The sequence below is a fragment of the Corylus avellana genome, chromosome ca4 (assembly GCF_901000735.1).
Source record: "Corylus avellana chromosome ca4, CavTom2PMs-1.0".
NCBI classification, from domain to species: domain Eukaryota; kingdom Viridiplantae; phylum Streptophyta; class Magnoliopsida; order Fagales; family Betulaceae; genus Corylus; species Corylus avellana.
The window spans coordinates 29477375-29493665 of record NC_081544.1 but is presented as its reverse complement, the minus strand read 5'-3'; the positions used below and the strand labels follow the sequence as shown (position 1 = coordinate 29493665).

Below are 16291 nucleotides of genomic sequence, written 5' to 3'. Positions count from 1 at the left end.
AAATATTTCAGTATTCATTTGTTCGTTTTGGTTGTGACCTCTGACCAGACATTATCATGGCTTGCACTTGGCATGTAGCTGAATTATTTCATGAAGCCTTGGTGCTTTTTTTTTTTAAATCACATTCCACTATCATTATGTCCAGGCCATCCAATCGGCTTTACCAAATTGTTATTCACTTTTGAGGGCATGCCTGTAACAGTCACTTCCTGTCCATTCTGGCGAAGAAAGTAGTGTTTCTTTCAAACAGCTCAGAAAGATAGAAAGGAATACTAGGTTATCAATACAGAATTTTTACAGCCATTTTGCTGTGAAGAAAAATACGTTGCCCCGGGACCGGGATTCCCTAAAATTTCTTGCCTGAATTTGGGCAGGAAATTCATGTACTTTTTCTTTGTTTTTGTTTATCTATTATGTTTCAATCTAGAAGATGCCACATTACAAAGCAGTTGCAATTAAGAAAATCCAAGACTTAGCTGACTCTCAGCTTACAAAATCGTCAACATCCACCTATAAAAAAGCCACTCATCCAATGTAATTTTCTGCACAGAAATACGCTGCTATAGCAATTCTACATGTCATCAGTTTCAAAACTTTTTAAATGGACAAATCAACCAAATAAAATCAATGAGAAGAACTAATTTCCCCTTAACTATACAATGATAACTAAAATTCACCAATAGTCTAACAGAGCAAACTTTACATGCAAACCAATCTTACCACCCTGGGTGACTAACTTAGCAGCTGTTACCAACCAATGCCCTGGGGCATCATGGGGTCCCCGCACCACCTCCGCCGCCTCCACGTATTTAAGCAGCTTAGTGGAACGAACAGGTATAGGCGGACCATCTGGGTATACACCAGAGTTCAGCATATTTGGAGTGTGCTTTTGTGGACCAGCAACAGCCCGCTGTGTGAATGTAAATGTTGTGCTCAGATTCATCAGGAAATTTGACTTGCGAGAACCTTCCGGTGCACCACTCCACTCTGTCTTTCGGATGGAGCAATTAGGTAAGTGGGTAAAGAGAAGACGTAGGTGAAGTACCGTCTTGGGCCACTTTCCTTTACTAAAGAGCTGAGCACCGGTTACAATATAAACACCACTTGAATCTCCCTGCAGCCAGCTGGGATCATGCTTAACCACTGCTGTGCACACATTTGAGAATCTCTTCCATTTGACAGGTTCTAGGAACTGGTTACAAAGTTCATGATTATCAGAACCTCGCCAGAGAAATGAGCTGCCTGTGGTTGTGGTACCCAAAGAAAGGGTCATTGTATTTGGAAGGCTTGAGAGATGCTGTACATGTAATGCCAACCGGTTGCATTTCTTCCCTTCTAAGTACAAGCGTAGGCCAACTACCGGTTTTTCATCAGTGGAAACCTGAAATGGTAGAAAAAATATAAACATAAAATTACCAAAATGAACAATTGAAGTTTTATATTGCTCAACTCTTACAAATAGTAATGCAACATTAAATGAACTATGATGGAATAGAAGTGGCATAAAACTGAACCACATTAGAACTATGATGGTAGAGGTACCAACCAGACATTGGTAACATTTTCAGGAAACATGCACAAGTAGCTAACTCAAGGGAAAAAGTACTGATACACTCTCTTTGAAAGTTGAAACTTTGAAAATCATTACTGTAAGGGCAGGCTTGCATTATAACATTTCATGGAAAGGAGTTAAGTTCTTAAACAGGTTGTAACAATTTTCTTCTATAGTGGAATTTGCTGGTGGCTGTGCGCTGCTAGAGTGGTTTTTTTTTAAGAGTTCTTCAAAAGTTTTCCATTTCGTTAACAAAAATCCATGTGCTTGATACGTTTATCTAGTGCTTTTATAATGTGGATTTTTTTTTATTAATATTGTTATTGTTGCGTTTGGCCCTGGTAATTTTAAATTGGTAAAAATTTCCTTGGAACACCTACTTGCAAAATAGTAGTAAGCCTATTTCAATTTACAGAAACCCTACTATTGTAATTTACTTAGTATGATCCAGTGTGTATGTGGTTTGTAGTCTCTCATAACCATTATTGAAACAAGAGAATATAAAATATAAAAAGAGGGGGATTAATCATGAGAATGCCACTCAAAAAGCTATGGCCATATCTAAAGTCATCAGCGTAGACAACAATTTAAGTCATTAACATTTACATTATTAATAAAGAGGTTTTGCATCTATATTACTACCAGGTAATTTCTAACTACTAATGCAGCACAAGAAACCAATGGCTCATTCGGAAAACCAAAATTCTGTGCATGTGCGTGTGCACGCATGGATGCATGTGTGTGTGCCTGCGCACATATGTGTCTCTTACTCTAATAACCAGCCAAAAAGGCATAAGGGAAAATCATGGCAAAATAAATAAATTAAAAAAATAAATAAATAAAAATTAAAAATTAAAAATAAAAAGAAGAAAGATAGTTGAATAAGTTGGGCTTTATTGTTTGGTATAAAATTGCAAGTTTCTTTTGCTGGAAGCTATACTTTGTAAACTAAGAATTAATAAAGAAAAAATTCTTGACAAAAAGCTTTTTGCTTTTAGGATCTTTTATCTCCTTTATTTCCACTTGTAGATTATATGGAATATTATCAAGCAAAATTCAAGACATAAAAACTGACTGACCTATATAAATGGCACAAAAGGGTTGACAGAACATGTGCATGTATGCTAGCGGATACAGACATATATAAAAAGGGTGAGAGTACCTGGGTAGAGCTGACATAGATCTTAGGACCCATGAAACTGAATTGCAGGTGAGGGCAATTCACCTTTCTCAGTTGATGCCCTAGGGGCAGCTCACAAAACATAGGTGCCCATTGCCTAGGAACTTGAAACTCCAAGAAGTGCTGTAAATCCTCTGGAGAGGGCTTGTCTGGAAAAAGAAGAATAAGTGAATCAAAGCTGCCCCATTATGTTTTTTGATAATCAAATGATAAGTCAAAGCTGCACTATTACATGAAATTAATATACAGATACAGAAAATGAAATAGGAACTTAATGAAGAAAAGGTGATATGATACTTTACAATGCCATATTGCAATGAATTCTACCAATTCATAAATGTTCAAGTGGAACTTATGCTCTTTGCAATAGTCAGTCCTGTGGGGAAGATAAGCCAATTTGTCTCTTATCACTTTAGAAATCTTCATGTCATTGTTTGAAAAAACAATAACAACAACATGAAGCCAATAAGGTTTTTTCTTTTTTTTTGGATTTTTTTTCTTCTTTCTTTTTTGGCCAGTAAGTTTGAGTTTCTTTCTTTTCACCAATACTTTATATAATTTCTCAAATGTTTCTACATTCACTGGCCTCTGCAGTCCTGCAAAAATACATTTTCCAACTGTCGAGATATAAATTTTAACCAGAAACAATCATGAGTAATAGTTATGTATTAGTGAAAACTGTGCAATGGATATTAGTAAATAACTAAAAAACTTAACATTTAACTCTATTCTATCGACAGGAATTAGAGCACTTACAGCGTAGATACAAGTTGATTGCATGACTAAGATAACCACTGCCTGGAATCCCGGTAAGTAAAGAGGTGATAGGAACAAACTTGAAGAGAATTGCTTCAGGTTTGGCAGGCACTGTCTGGAGCCAATGGGAGTGACCATGCAAGAACACATCCCCTCCCCTTTTTGAACAAATGATAGTGAGGCCCTGTTCCAAGTTGGAAAATAAACTAAAATATGATCCACAAGCCACAACTGTTACCCATAGTATATACTAGATACTTTTGAGTTCTTGGCTTACATCCTTGCTTGATGTTTCTGAAGTACTGCTCAACTGCATTGTGCTTGAATGTAGTACACGATTAAAGACCTCGGGAACCTATAGGATTAAATTACATTCATTTATCATATACATCTAATGAATTACAACATCAAATAGTAGGATGAAGTGCAATACTTTCTGTTTGCCATCTCTTGTTTTCCTCTCTAATAGTGAAGGGCTTCTTTGATCTGAAAATAGGAAATCTCCAAGGTCTTCCAAATATCTTCTGAGATCGGCAGGAGGAATGGGTGAGGAGGGTTTCTGCTTAACACAAAGTAAGTCTTGACCGCCAACAGCCATTCCTACTATCATGTGTGTCCCATATGTCTGGATGAACCTGCCTAATAAAATTAAATTGATCAGCATCCATCTCCGAAAGCAGCCCAAGGTCAAGCATGACCCATTGTCCCCACATGCTTCGAGGAGTAATAAAACATATCTAGTAGATTGTTTAATATTAAGAAACTAGGTGAGCCTAAATAGGATGGTACTAATAAACATCCAGTTCAAAAAAATGTTATATCACAAAGCTGCTTTCAGTAACTGATATTCCATCCCCTTCCCCTCCACCACACGACATGACACACACACAAAACACAAACAAGTAGAAACAAACAAAAGAAGCTTCAATTTGACAAGTAGGAGGCAAACTAAATTCCCTCAAAGTCCAACTAACACTAGATGTTGGCAAAACATCTCTTTGTTATATTCTGTTTTTCAGTCTTTCCCCTTCAACTCATTTACACATTATTTCAATCAGGACAACTAAAACATGGCTTCTTTCTAGTTCTTTTCTTTTTCTTTTTTTTTTTTCTTTTCTTTTTTTTGATGGGGGAAAGGGTGTCCTTCATTTTTAATTAATCTTTGCTTTCTGTTTTTCATCATTCCACTTGAAACTGAATGTGTCACTTGGTGCTAGGAAGAAGGTAAAGTTTATAATGTCTAATCCCATTTAGGAATGATAAAAAGTTAAAAGAGTAGAACACTAATAACTTCACTCTCATGGGCTTGATTATTTGGATGGAGCCTTTGGTGAGTGCTACCGTAATGATTCTGAATTCAACAAAGGATATTTAGGGATTCACGGCATGAAATGTTTTTTATGAAGGAAAATGTCTTGTGAGTCCTCGACTAGTATGAGGATATATTTATGCTTAAGCAGAAGCATGCAAATGTTATAAAAGTACTACACTTTATTCAAGGGAATGCATGATGAGCTTCAAATGTACATCCTACAACTAACAAAATTATATTATGTTCCTAAATTTCCTTTTAAATAGGTTTTTCCACAAGAACCATAAATTTCAAAAAGCTTGGGGGTTTAAACAAAATGTATGGAATAAGGAAGAGAATTCTAGGATTATATGGTGCAGATCAGAAGTATGATACACAACTATCAAGAAATTGTAAAACTGGAGAAACAGTAAAAATAAGATCTGAAGAATATAAGAGGAATTTTTTTTTTTTTTGATAAATACTTATCAAAATTTTTTTTTTTTTTTTTTTGATAAATAATGTATATTCAAACAACGAGCAGAGGGGCGCAACCCATGTATACAAGAAGTATATGGGTTGCGGAAAAAGAAGAGCATAAATCTAGAAACACAAGAGGTAGTTAAGAAGCTCTAGGTGATTCCGTTGACTCTAAAAATGCTATGGTTGACAAGTTGTTATGTTCTATAGAAATCCAGTCCGACAATAGCTTTTTGACTGGCATTTTCCAGAGTTTTTCAAAAGTTCTTATTCTCCTCATGCTCAAGTGGTATCTTCATTATTACAGAGTTTACACAATGGAAAGTTATTGCTTTTCCATATGTCTGGAACATAAACACATCATAAGCACTATTTAATTATTTCTATACAGAAAATAGAACCTTTCAAAATTTTAATTTACAGGCATTAAAGATGTCCTAGAAACGAAAAAGTAGGGGAAAAAACAGAATCACAGTTAAAGCAGTAAATGATTACAAGTAAAAGGTAGCTATTTTTAAGGCAGTCAGCCAATCAGATCAGGAATTCTTTCAGCACAAAAAACAGCCTCGAGATAATGTTGTTAAAATGCATTCAGCTCCAAATTATTTTACTTTCCAGACTCTTCTACCTCCCATAATTTTTTTTTTTTTTTATAAGTAATAAGTATATTATCAAACGCACATAACCTCCCATAACGTTAAACCTCAAATGCATCAAATTTTGTTTTGCACGTAGTTGAGTGAAGAAGAATTCACCCTACTTCAACTTAGAGACAAGCCCAACAATGAAAATGATTAGGACAGGAAGATATATATGCAAGTGAAAGTATTAATGAGTTCACTCAGTACAAAAAGGCAATTACTCTAGTCCTACTGAAGTGGGATCCTCGGAGGGATAATCTAGATATGGTCCTGATATTCAGCATTTATGCAAGCATTCTTCTCTTTTTATGTGTGTTAAAATTTAAGCATAATTCTTCCCATCATATGTGCAATTTTTTATACATAATGAGATATTCTTAATGCAAAATGATAATTAGATAGAATTATGGGGAAAACCACCTAGACAGTGAAGCAGGATCCCAACGAGATGGAACAGCCTTCTTTACGTCCTCTTGCAGTACTAACGGAGATGCTGTTAGGTGCAGATAATACAATGAGATGAAGTATCCGTCAAAAGCAAGATATTTGGTGTCTGCAGCGTCATTAAACCAGTCCCCGCTTAATTCAAAAATAGCATTAAGATAGCCTGACGGAATTTTTCCTCGTATTGAAGATTTCTGATTAAGCAACTCTGACATCTGCAAAGAAAGAATGACATGTAATGAAACATAGGAAAATTTGCTATAAATAAGGCTTAAAAACAGAATGTCTTCACAAGATCATACCAAAATACCTATTATGCCACCCCAATATCTAGTCATTTATTTGCACTTACAGGAAGAATATAAAAATCAAAATCCCACAAAAGACATCTCACATCAAGAAATAATATAAACATGCAATGCCATGAGCAGCCTGTAACTATTGTGATAACATTTTGCAACCTAATGTATATCATTGGTCACACCAAATTTAAATTGCACAACTCCACAGCCAAATAAATACATAATTAAAATGAAAATGCACAACAACAGCTATATATATCTAGAATTACCACCGCAATTTGCAGGACAATAGCCCTATATATCTAGCACCAGATTCACCCTTTACTTCCCAATTTCCAGCTATAACAATCTCTTACGAAATCTTAGAGCACTGCAATGTTACCTGGACCCTTCACTTCACCTTGTCATACCCATGTCAAAATGACATGACGTGGGTAAGGGCATGCACCAATAGAGGGCATTTAGGCTACTATCTTGATAGATTTCAGCAGCCAAAGGATTGGAAAGGTACGAGGGATTAAGTTTTTACAGGTTGCAAGGACTTATTTGGGAATGAAAATACTGAATCTTGATGGCTAAAGTGCTCAGAAACCCAAAAAAAGATGTTGCAAAAGGAGCATAGTGATAATGTCTTTAACCTTCACAATCATTGAAAGTGACCTCTTATTAAATCCACCTTCGATTCTGTGAGGCTATTAAAAAAGTCACTACCCCTTTATCTTTCTCATTTTCAGTAGTTTTTAGATGACAATCAAAATCTTGGAGTAAAGATCTACCAATAACACTGGACATATAAATAAATTATTGCCAAACAGCTGTTTTAACCCTTCCATTAGCATTCTTCAGGGCTGCGATATGCAGCTGAAGCTTTTATTAACTTTGAGCATAGAGCAGTCCATCAACTTCTTTTCTATTCTCCCCACCCCCTTCACTTTTTGGTAGATTCCATCAAGACATGTGAGAAACCTGTGTCCTTGTTTAATTGGAAACACCAGATTAAAATAATAACTCTCTCTTATCTTCTCTCCTATTAGTTTATTTTTTCGCTAACAACTTAGCCAAACTTATGCAATGAATTTTTTTTTTTTCCCACCATTACCGCGCCAATGTCGTAGATACTAGAATTGATATCTTTACACATCCCCTTCAGGAGCATGAAACTCGTAAGCATATTAGAACTGCAAACACATTCATCATGACCTCTCTACACACTTGGCATAAAACTGTATTTCCATTTCTAAGTCAAACCTGAACCTTGATTGTGTAGCACTTCTCCTTAATTGACAACATATTCCTACAAATCCACACTATTCTCTTTAAAAAGGCTACTACTAACACAATAGTAATTCTCATATTTGTAGCTAGAAGCTTTCCTTTGAGGAAGCTACCGGGACATTGGATCCCCTTCAACTTTCTCTTCTGCAGGTCATATATTGTTAAAAGATCCAGCGTATAACCATGATTTAGAATTTGTGCAACACATATGTTCTCCAATAAGTTCCACCTGAGGTCAAAATCTGGGCATCAAAAATGGCTTCATGTATCATTTTTATTATGAGCAGAAAACATTTTTATATTCGGCAAAAGCCTTTACCACAACTTCTTATGGTTCGAAGAAAATTGCATCAGCCCCACCAATACCTACAAACTCTTTCGTCATGCCCCTTTTTATCAATAGTAAAAACTCCCTGGCAATCGACTTTTTGATCCTCTACCACCATGCTGACGCTGTTGGCACTAGCTCATCAAGTCCTATTAAATGCTTCAATTTTCCAATTTGAAGGAGGAAGTCCAGAAATTACCGCAGATAAAAGTCTATAACAGCGTGAAGAATCAGGAATTCCTAGCATATCCATTTTAGACTGCATACCCAACAATTATCTATCACAAATTGTTTTTCAATCTCTTTTCCCAATCACAGTCGGCAATCATCATTAAAAGGCTCCGCTTTACCAACGTAACGATTTACGTGGTCCTTTTAACCATAGCTTCTGGTCGACAAAATCTGGTTTTAAGTGCCCTTCTCACAAGTAATGCCTCCAATACATACTTGAATCACAGAGTCGAACTGGAAGACTCCAACAAATAGCCAAGCTCTCCAGCCAATATTCATGACAAAATACTCCTCTGATTCTTGCCAGATTCAAATAAGCCCTTTCTACCTTGTGAAACCCAGTGCTGTTCCTCCAGAGGCAGATAGGAGTTCTTTGCTCATTTTCTGCTTGGCTCCGCTTGACCCACAATAAGATTTTCTTTTTTTTCTTTTTTTTAGCATTGCCACATTAATCAAACCTCTACAGACGCACATTAAAAATATAAAAAATAAAAAATAAAAAATACCTGGTTGAATTCAAGCACATCGGACTTGAAGCGGAGACGATCCCCTTTATCAAATCGAATATCTTGGGGAACTCCTGAAATGGTGGCACCGCCAGGAATGACAACGTCCCTCTTGTTAAGCTCATCGACAACCACCAACCTTCCACCGCCCTTGGCAAACTTGAGCCTGAAATCACTGGCGAAATCGAAGCCTTTCCCCAACGCCTCCAACGCCCTCATCTCCATGGGCTTCTCGGCACCCTCTTCCCCCATCCAAGAAAAAGTCAGAAAGAAGAGGAAGAAGAAGAAGAATGGTCTAAGAATTCGTATTCAAAGTTGAAAATGCCCAGTCCCCGTGCATGCCTTCCTTGACCAAGTCATCAATAGCTGCCATTTAGACAACGCCGTTGTTGCTGAGGTCTGGGTTTCTGGAAGAGACGTGAGTGGGTTGGAGAGGTCTTATTAAATACCGAGTATTGAAAATTTGGGAAGCGTTGAGTAGAAGAGACAGAAGAGGAAGCTTCAGCGAAGAGCCACAATGCCACAGCTACAACACTAGTAGTAGTATTTGCAGTGGTCTGATTGGCTCCTGTTCTCTAAATACACCACGTACACTGCTATACTTTTTTCAACTTTTCCCATTTAATCTCCATTTTTTTTTTAACTAAAAGAAAGCGAAAGCAAAATTAAATCTCAACACTCTTTTTTTATTCAAAACAGCAAGAAGGAGAGTTATTTTATTTTGGCGTGCCTATAACAATACCTATTTGGCTACTTGTTAGAACTTTTAATTAAGTCATAAAAAAAAAAAAATCTTAAGTCAAATTTATTGTAGTAGCTAATAGTTTTACGGTGCGTTTGGTATTGCGATTTCATAAAAATATAATCCTCTCAATTTCAATTAAATTTGATAATATTTAGTTAATTATAATTTAGAGGTATTTTTGTTTTTTTCAGAGACAAAAATACCCTTCCACTATAATTAACTCGATATTCTCCAAAATATCCTAATTCGATTTCATAAATAAAAAGTGTGATTTTAAACAAATTGTTGAAACACATATTTTTTTAACGGCACTTGGTCCAAATCCTTTTTCTAAAGCACTTACTTCTGACTCGGCATTTTAATTATTCACTTTCGTCATTCCTTTAAAAATATGCTTTCTTTGTTTACTTACTTTACTATTTTCAAAAAGAAGTGAGAATCAAATTGATTTTTTCATTATGCATTATTAAAGTGACTAGTGCTATAGGAACCTTTTTTTTTTTTCTTTTTTTTTTCTTCAGCACCGTAACAACTAGCCAATTTTTTAGTCAAATTGACTAATCGTATAGGATTTTTTTTTTTTTTTTTCTTGCTAGCCCCACTAGCTAAAATAACATTTTAGTTAATTTTATTAATCATTAAATTAAATTATCTAGCAGTCGTATCACATGTTATTAAATAACATTAACAAAAATATGTATTTGTTCTACTTAAAAAAAAATTGTATTTGATGTGATTTTCTTTGCATATCGTTATTATAGTCATCCGGGTGTCACCGTGTCAAGGAATCATACAAGAAGGCCCCACGTGGTGTTGACTGGTGCTTCCCTTCAATCTAAAGTCAACTCTGATTATCTACTGGTTACCTAATTTGTCGGGTCCAACCTGTCACTGTTGGCTTTGTTGGGCAAAGGCCGGATAATACGGGACTCAAAAATTTTAAGAAAAACATTCTTAAAATTAATTTAAAAATTATTATTTTTAATCACATCAATTACGTTTTATTACTATTCAAATAAAAAAATAACTACAAAATAAATTTTTTCAATTTTTTATACAAAATATCCTTACTTTTTTTTCTTTCATATCAATCAAATCTGCTACAGTATCGTTTCATTCCCTTTTTTTTATTCCAATGCCAAACACAGTCGTTACAATCTACTTATCTCCTCGTCCGCACGTGTACAACACTGCTAGTTTTTCCTTTTTTTTTTCTTTTTTTTTTTGAATGAAAAGTTAAAAGTAGAAAAACTTTCTTAGATGATTTTTTTTTTTTATAACTTTAAGAATGATGTGGCTAGTGATGATTTTAAAAGTCACATCATTCTTATATCATTTTCTTTTTCATTTTTATATCATTTTTTGGTGTTTAGCCATATTAAAAAAACTTTATTCGACCAACCAAAAATATTTTGGAACTGTAAAATGTTTTTTTTTTTTTTTTTTCATAAGTTGGTGTCGGCAGACGAGAATGTGACGCCTGGGTGTGTCGTGGTATAAGTGTTCGATTGAAGAAGGTATTCGAAGAGAGGAGTTTGTGTGTGAAAAATGTAAACCATTTCAAAGAAAGCAAGAGAATGTTTTACGATTAACTAAAAATATTTTAAATAAATAAAAATATTTATCCAAATTTTCCGATCATAGATAGACACTAAAATAATAAAAATATTTTACGTCGAAATAAATAAAACTTTAAAAATGTTAATAATTTCATGTTTAAAAAAAAAATTACTTTTTGGGTGACAACTAAATCAATTAAAAATGTTTTTTTTTTATATATATTTTAAAATAAAATATTAACAAATAATTCAAAATTCAAAAACACTCATTAAAACATAAAAATAATTTTCAAATTCAAACATGTCTACATATGGTGGTCAATTTATATACAAGTCTCGAAGCTTGTAGTTTAAGAATTGGTAAGGCATTGGATAAGGATGTCAGTGCAATGGTACACGACAAGTTGAAACAACTGGGGGGATACTCACTGTAGCTTTTCCTGAACATACCGACGAGAAAAAACAACCCTTTGTTGACTCATGTCCCCCCCCCATTGAACATGAGGTTTCCCATTTGAAGAAGCAGACAATGGTGATGATGATTTGTTAGAAGTGATTGATTGTGATCCAAATGAGGGATAATGGAAATAGTGATTGTAACCCAAAATTAAACACACAAACAAAGAATTGAATTCACACCAATTCATTAGCGGTCTAAATCATTAGCGATTTGAACAATTAATATAATAAAGTTTAAATAAATTTTGAGCTGTCCGACCACATACTAAAACGATGAATTTTTTCCTGAGATATGTTTAGGAAGATTTGTGTGAAATTTAGAACAGTTGCCAAGCCTTTAAGGAAGAACACAGCCGATACGGATGTTGATGTTTGTTTAGGAAAACGTCATCAGCAGAACAACTTTTGCAAGTGATTTGTTGCTTAGGTTGATTGTGATTTGTGTCCAATTGCTTGAATCTTTGAGTTATTGATTGGTAAAATAGGGCCCAATTCTCGATGCATGATCCCCAAAAGAGTTTAGGTTAATAGGTTGAAGCCCAATTGTATTATAATGACGACTCACTTTTATAATATATTTTTAATGTGAGATTTAATTATTTTCACTCACATTTTTACACTTAACAATCTCCCCCTTAAACAAAAAGCTCTTACCAAGTGTTCATAGCATTAGTCAAAGCTAATTGTAGATGTAATATCCACCATTGTTTTGTTACTGTTTTTTTAAAAGGACTATTGTGCTTTGCTCTCTCCACCTTTTTCTTACTTTTTCATGTAAAATAAATTTATATAACACTTAATAAATCTCATAACATTAGCCGTCATGATTTTCAAGACATACAAAACCTTCATTGAATCTTGATCTGAAAAGGTAAGCGTCAAAAATGATTTTAAAAAATATTTATCTCAATTGATCCTATTGTGTAATTTTATAGGTTAGAGAGAGAACGATTTCCTTGTTCTAACTATAACTCCGCTTCCCACCAAAATAAGAGTCTATGAAACCGCTTCTCTTATTTGACTAGTCTAATAGGATTAGATAACCATATAATATTAAGAGTAATAGTTTCTCACATGTGCCATGTCATGTGGGACAATAGTTTCGCACACCTCAATTTTTTTTATTTTTTTTTTTTGACCGGGAATCTTGTCAGATTTCATTAATAAATGATCAAAATTATAAAAGTATAAAACTCTTACATCATAGAGCATAAAGATCTGATAAATTATAGCAAAAAACTATGAGATTACAAAATCATATATATAACAAGAAAATTCTTACAATCAAGTACTATCTATGACTTCAACTTCCGTTAACTCATGTACAATTATAATTATGAAACAGATCTACTCCAAACATGGTAGATCTAAGATATGGGTAGCCCAAAATCTCAAACTTTATTTACCGGCTGTGAGAGATAATCCCCACACCGATCTACTCCTCTTCGGCCTAAAAGGTCAGGAAAACAACTCACGTCCTTAACCCAAAGACCAAGACAAAAATAACAAAAAAATAAAATGAAAAACGAAAAAAGCAAAATTCTCAATACAAGCAGCAGCAAAGGAGCACGGCATCGTAGACATTCCCGATAAGACACGCCTTAGCTGGTAAAGACAAGTATATCTGAGTTTGAAAAACTAGATTTAAATTTAGATCTACAAAACCGCCAAAAATGTAGTCCGAAAGAGACTACAAAGAAAACACTGAGTACTGCTACCAAGAGTGAAGACTGACTGGGAAGGGAAGAAGGGAAGAATCCTATGTGTTTTCTAGTCGTTGGTTTTTTTTCCCTCACCAAACTTTTTTTTTTCTTCTTCTATGAATCTTACTTCTCACACCTCATTACACCCCACTTGTTTTTCAGGAATTTCCATGGTATTGCTTTCCCTATTGTTTGTTACTATGTACAGTGACACCTTAACTCAAAATTCTGTATTAAAAGTCAATCATTTTATCTCCTGTGAACACAAAAATTGAGAAAATACAATTGCAGGTGAAAAGAAAATCTTGATCCTCCATGAGATTATCACTAAACAAGTTTTGTTATGCATAAGACTCCCCCCATCTCTTACAATTTCCCAGTAGAACTGTAGAAGTCTTTCCTTTTATTTCCTTTTTGTTTTTGCTTTTGTTTTGTATAGAGTAATTAAAATAGTTAATCATATGCCATTTCTCTAACAACTATTAATCAAGAAAATTCAAGCAATAACAACAGGAAAGTATCTCAAAATTGTATAGAAATTCTACGAACAAGAAAATTATGAGCATCCCCAAGAATTACAATATTTGAATTTCACTGAGATTTAGACAACACAAGAGGCTGCGGGACCAATTTAAGATGCATAACCCACCTGTTTAGGTCAAATACAACCCCGCAGCCCTTAATTTTTGGGACCAAAGGGCTTAATTTTAGTGATCCCAAATTGATTGAACCAAGACTATACCAATACACCATTACTTCTGAGTGTCAGCAAAGGGCTGGAAAAGGTGAAGGTCAGAACATTGGATGTACCTCTCGCACGTTAAACCACAACTGTTGAGAGTGTATTCAGAGGCCATAGCCATGAAACTAGTAATCTTTCTGCAAAGTTAAAAGTATGGGTTCGATTTACCATATGTAAGCCAAATGATGGTCATGACTATTTCAAATGAATCTATTCAAATTCGCACTTTATTTGTATACAAAAAATCCCATACCGTGGATCTGAAACAAACAAATACTTCTCAGGACGATGAGATTTACAACAAAATGCAATGCAAGTTAGATGTTAAAAGTAATGCTACATTTACTCTCACTTCTTTATACCTATTTCGCATCCCTTCTTTATAAGCTTACTTTTAAAACTTTCATTGGATATAAGAAAAATCTTTATTGGATTTTTGTTCAAAAATAATTTAAAAAGCCGCAAGTGTGAAGAAATTGGTGCAAATCTGACTCCAAAAGTAACCAAACCTATCCCTAAAACATCAAGAGAGCTGCTTTTAAAGAGACTGTGGCCCCGTATAAGATATTGACATCTCAACTTAATACAACTTAAGAAAAGGAAAACAAACACAACATATCACATCTATATATATGTGCAGTGAAATTTTTTAATTTTTAATAAATTTGGATGGGATTGAATGTGTTTGTTTTCTTCTCTTAAATTGTGATAAGCTGAGGTCGCAATTTCTCATTGGAGGACGTCAAATGATGGGTTTATGACACAACCCATGAGTCCCATTTAAGTTACTTTCAAACAGTATACAGATAAAGTGAAACCCCAACCAAGAACAGCAATCACATAGCACCAAGAACAGTGTCACGGAACACAGTGGCACGCCACCCCAAGTCGTTCTAATGCAAACCTGAAACCCCAACCACTAATCTCCCCTATTAATCTCCACGCAACCCCACCAAATCATCCTTAAGAAAATAACTACAAGACACTATAATATAACATCTGAGAATCATTTTCCCATAAACAACAATAAAAGAGAAGGCTTTGAGAAGCTAAAAAGGGTGCAAATAAGTCAAGAGGGGACATAAAGATCAAACCCCATCACTCCCTGCCTTAGCTGTCACTATTGCTGATGCCTGTAACACCGCCATTAAAATTACCATTGTTGTCATCAGCTGCGCTGTTTTGCGTGAGCTTCTCCTTTTTGGAGGAGCCCTTGACCGGGTATTTAAGAGCATTGAGCTCTATCTTACGAAGAGCAGCTTCACCAAGATCAACGCCACATATGTCAGAAAGCCTGACAAGGTAGAGCAAGACGTCTGACAGTTCTTCACCCAGGTGTTGCTTCTCTTCGTCTTTCCAATCAGGCAGTCCTCTTGGAACCTCCCCTTTCCACTGAAATATCTCGGACAGCTCTCCCACTTCTCCCACCTGAAACTCACAAGCACACCCAGATGCACCAAAACAAAAAAGTAAAGCAGACGATTGACAATGAAACCTCAATTATATACCTTTCTTTCCGAGTAAGGCGAATGGGGGGGGGTCTTGTTATCACATGAAACAACTAGTACACATAACATAACAATTAACAAACATTCTTTCCTGTACACCTATGAATTCATGCCCTACAAACGCCATCTTAAACCTACTTTGATCGATTCCTAGGCACTTGATAAAGTGATTCAAAAGATCAGCAGAGATATGAGCATATATATAAACAATCAAACAATAGAAGCGAACGCAGTTTCTTTCAGTTACAATATTGAGATTTCGCTAGGAAGCTGGATTTTTATATTCTATATGACCAAAACTTGGTATTGGGCTTCAAGTAAACAGATACATTTTTTTAATGCTAATAGAACTGCCAGGATCTCCAAAGGGTCCTTTAAGTCAATATACATATGGGTATGTGAGAATATTAAAATAATAAAATGGTTGGAAAGGAAGACATCGCCCATGGTGGATCAGAGTATTCCACTTTTTTCCTGCCACTTTTTCGTCTCGAAGCTGAATACAAGAATTATATATACACATATATAAATCGTAATAATAATGGGTTTATGGGATTAATGCCAAAAGGCATGTGGAAACAGCATTTAA

The 16291-nt window shown here is 34.9% G+C and overlaps 2 protein-coding genes across 2 annotated transcripts; both read right to left on the bottom strand.

Annotated features, from left to right (window-relative positions):
• Positions 1-513: 513 nt before the first annotated feature.
• LOC132177362 (MACPF domain-containing protein At4g24290-like) lies at positions 514-9500 on the bottom strand. Its single transcript, XM_059589643.1, has 7 exons — positions 8987-9500; positions 6321-6559; positions 3922-4123; positions 3766-3843; positions 3489-3672; positions 2715-2881; positions 514-1381 (listed from the first exon to the last, which is right to left on the bottom strand). The coding sequence occupies exons 1-7, from the start codon at positions 9236-9238 to the stop codon at positions 674-676; spliced, it is 1830 nt and encodes a 609-aa protein (XP_059445626.1). The 5' UTR covers positions 9239-9500; the 3' UTR covers positions 514-673.
• A 5506-nt stretch (positions 9501-15006) lies between these two features.
• LOC132178766 (uncharacterized) lies at positions 15007-15694 on the bottom strand (the record flags this gene model as incomplete). Its single annotated transcript, XM_059591304.1, has 1 exon — positions 15007-15694. A coding segment is annotated over one exon (390 nt), but the record flags the coding sequence as incomplete, so codon positions are not given.
• Positions 15695-16291: the final 597 nt, after the last annotated feature.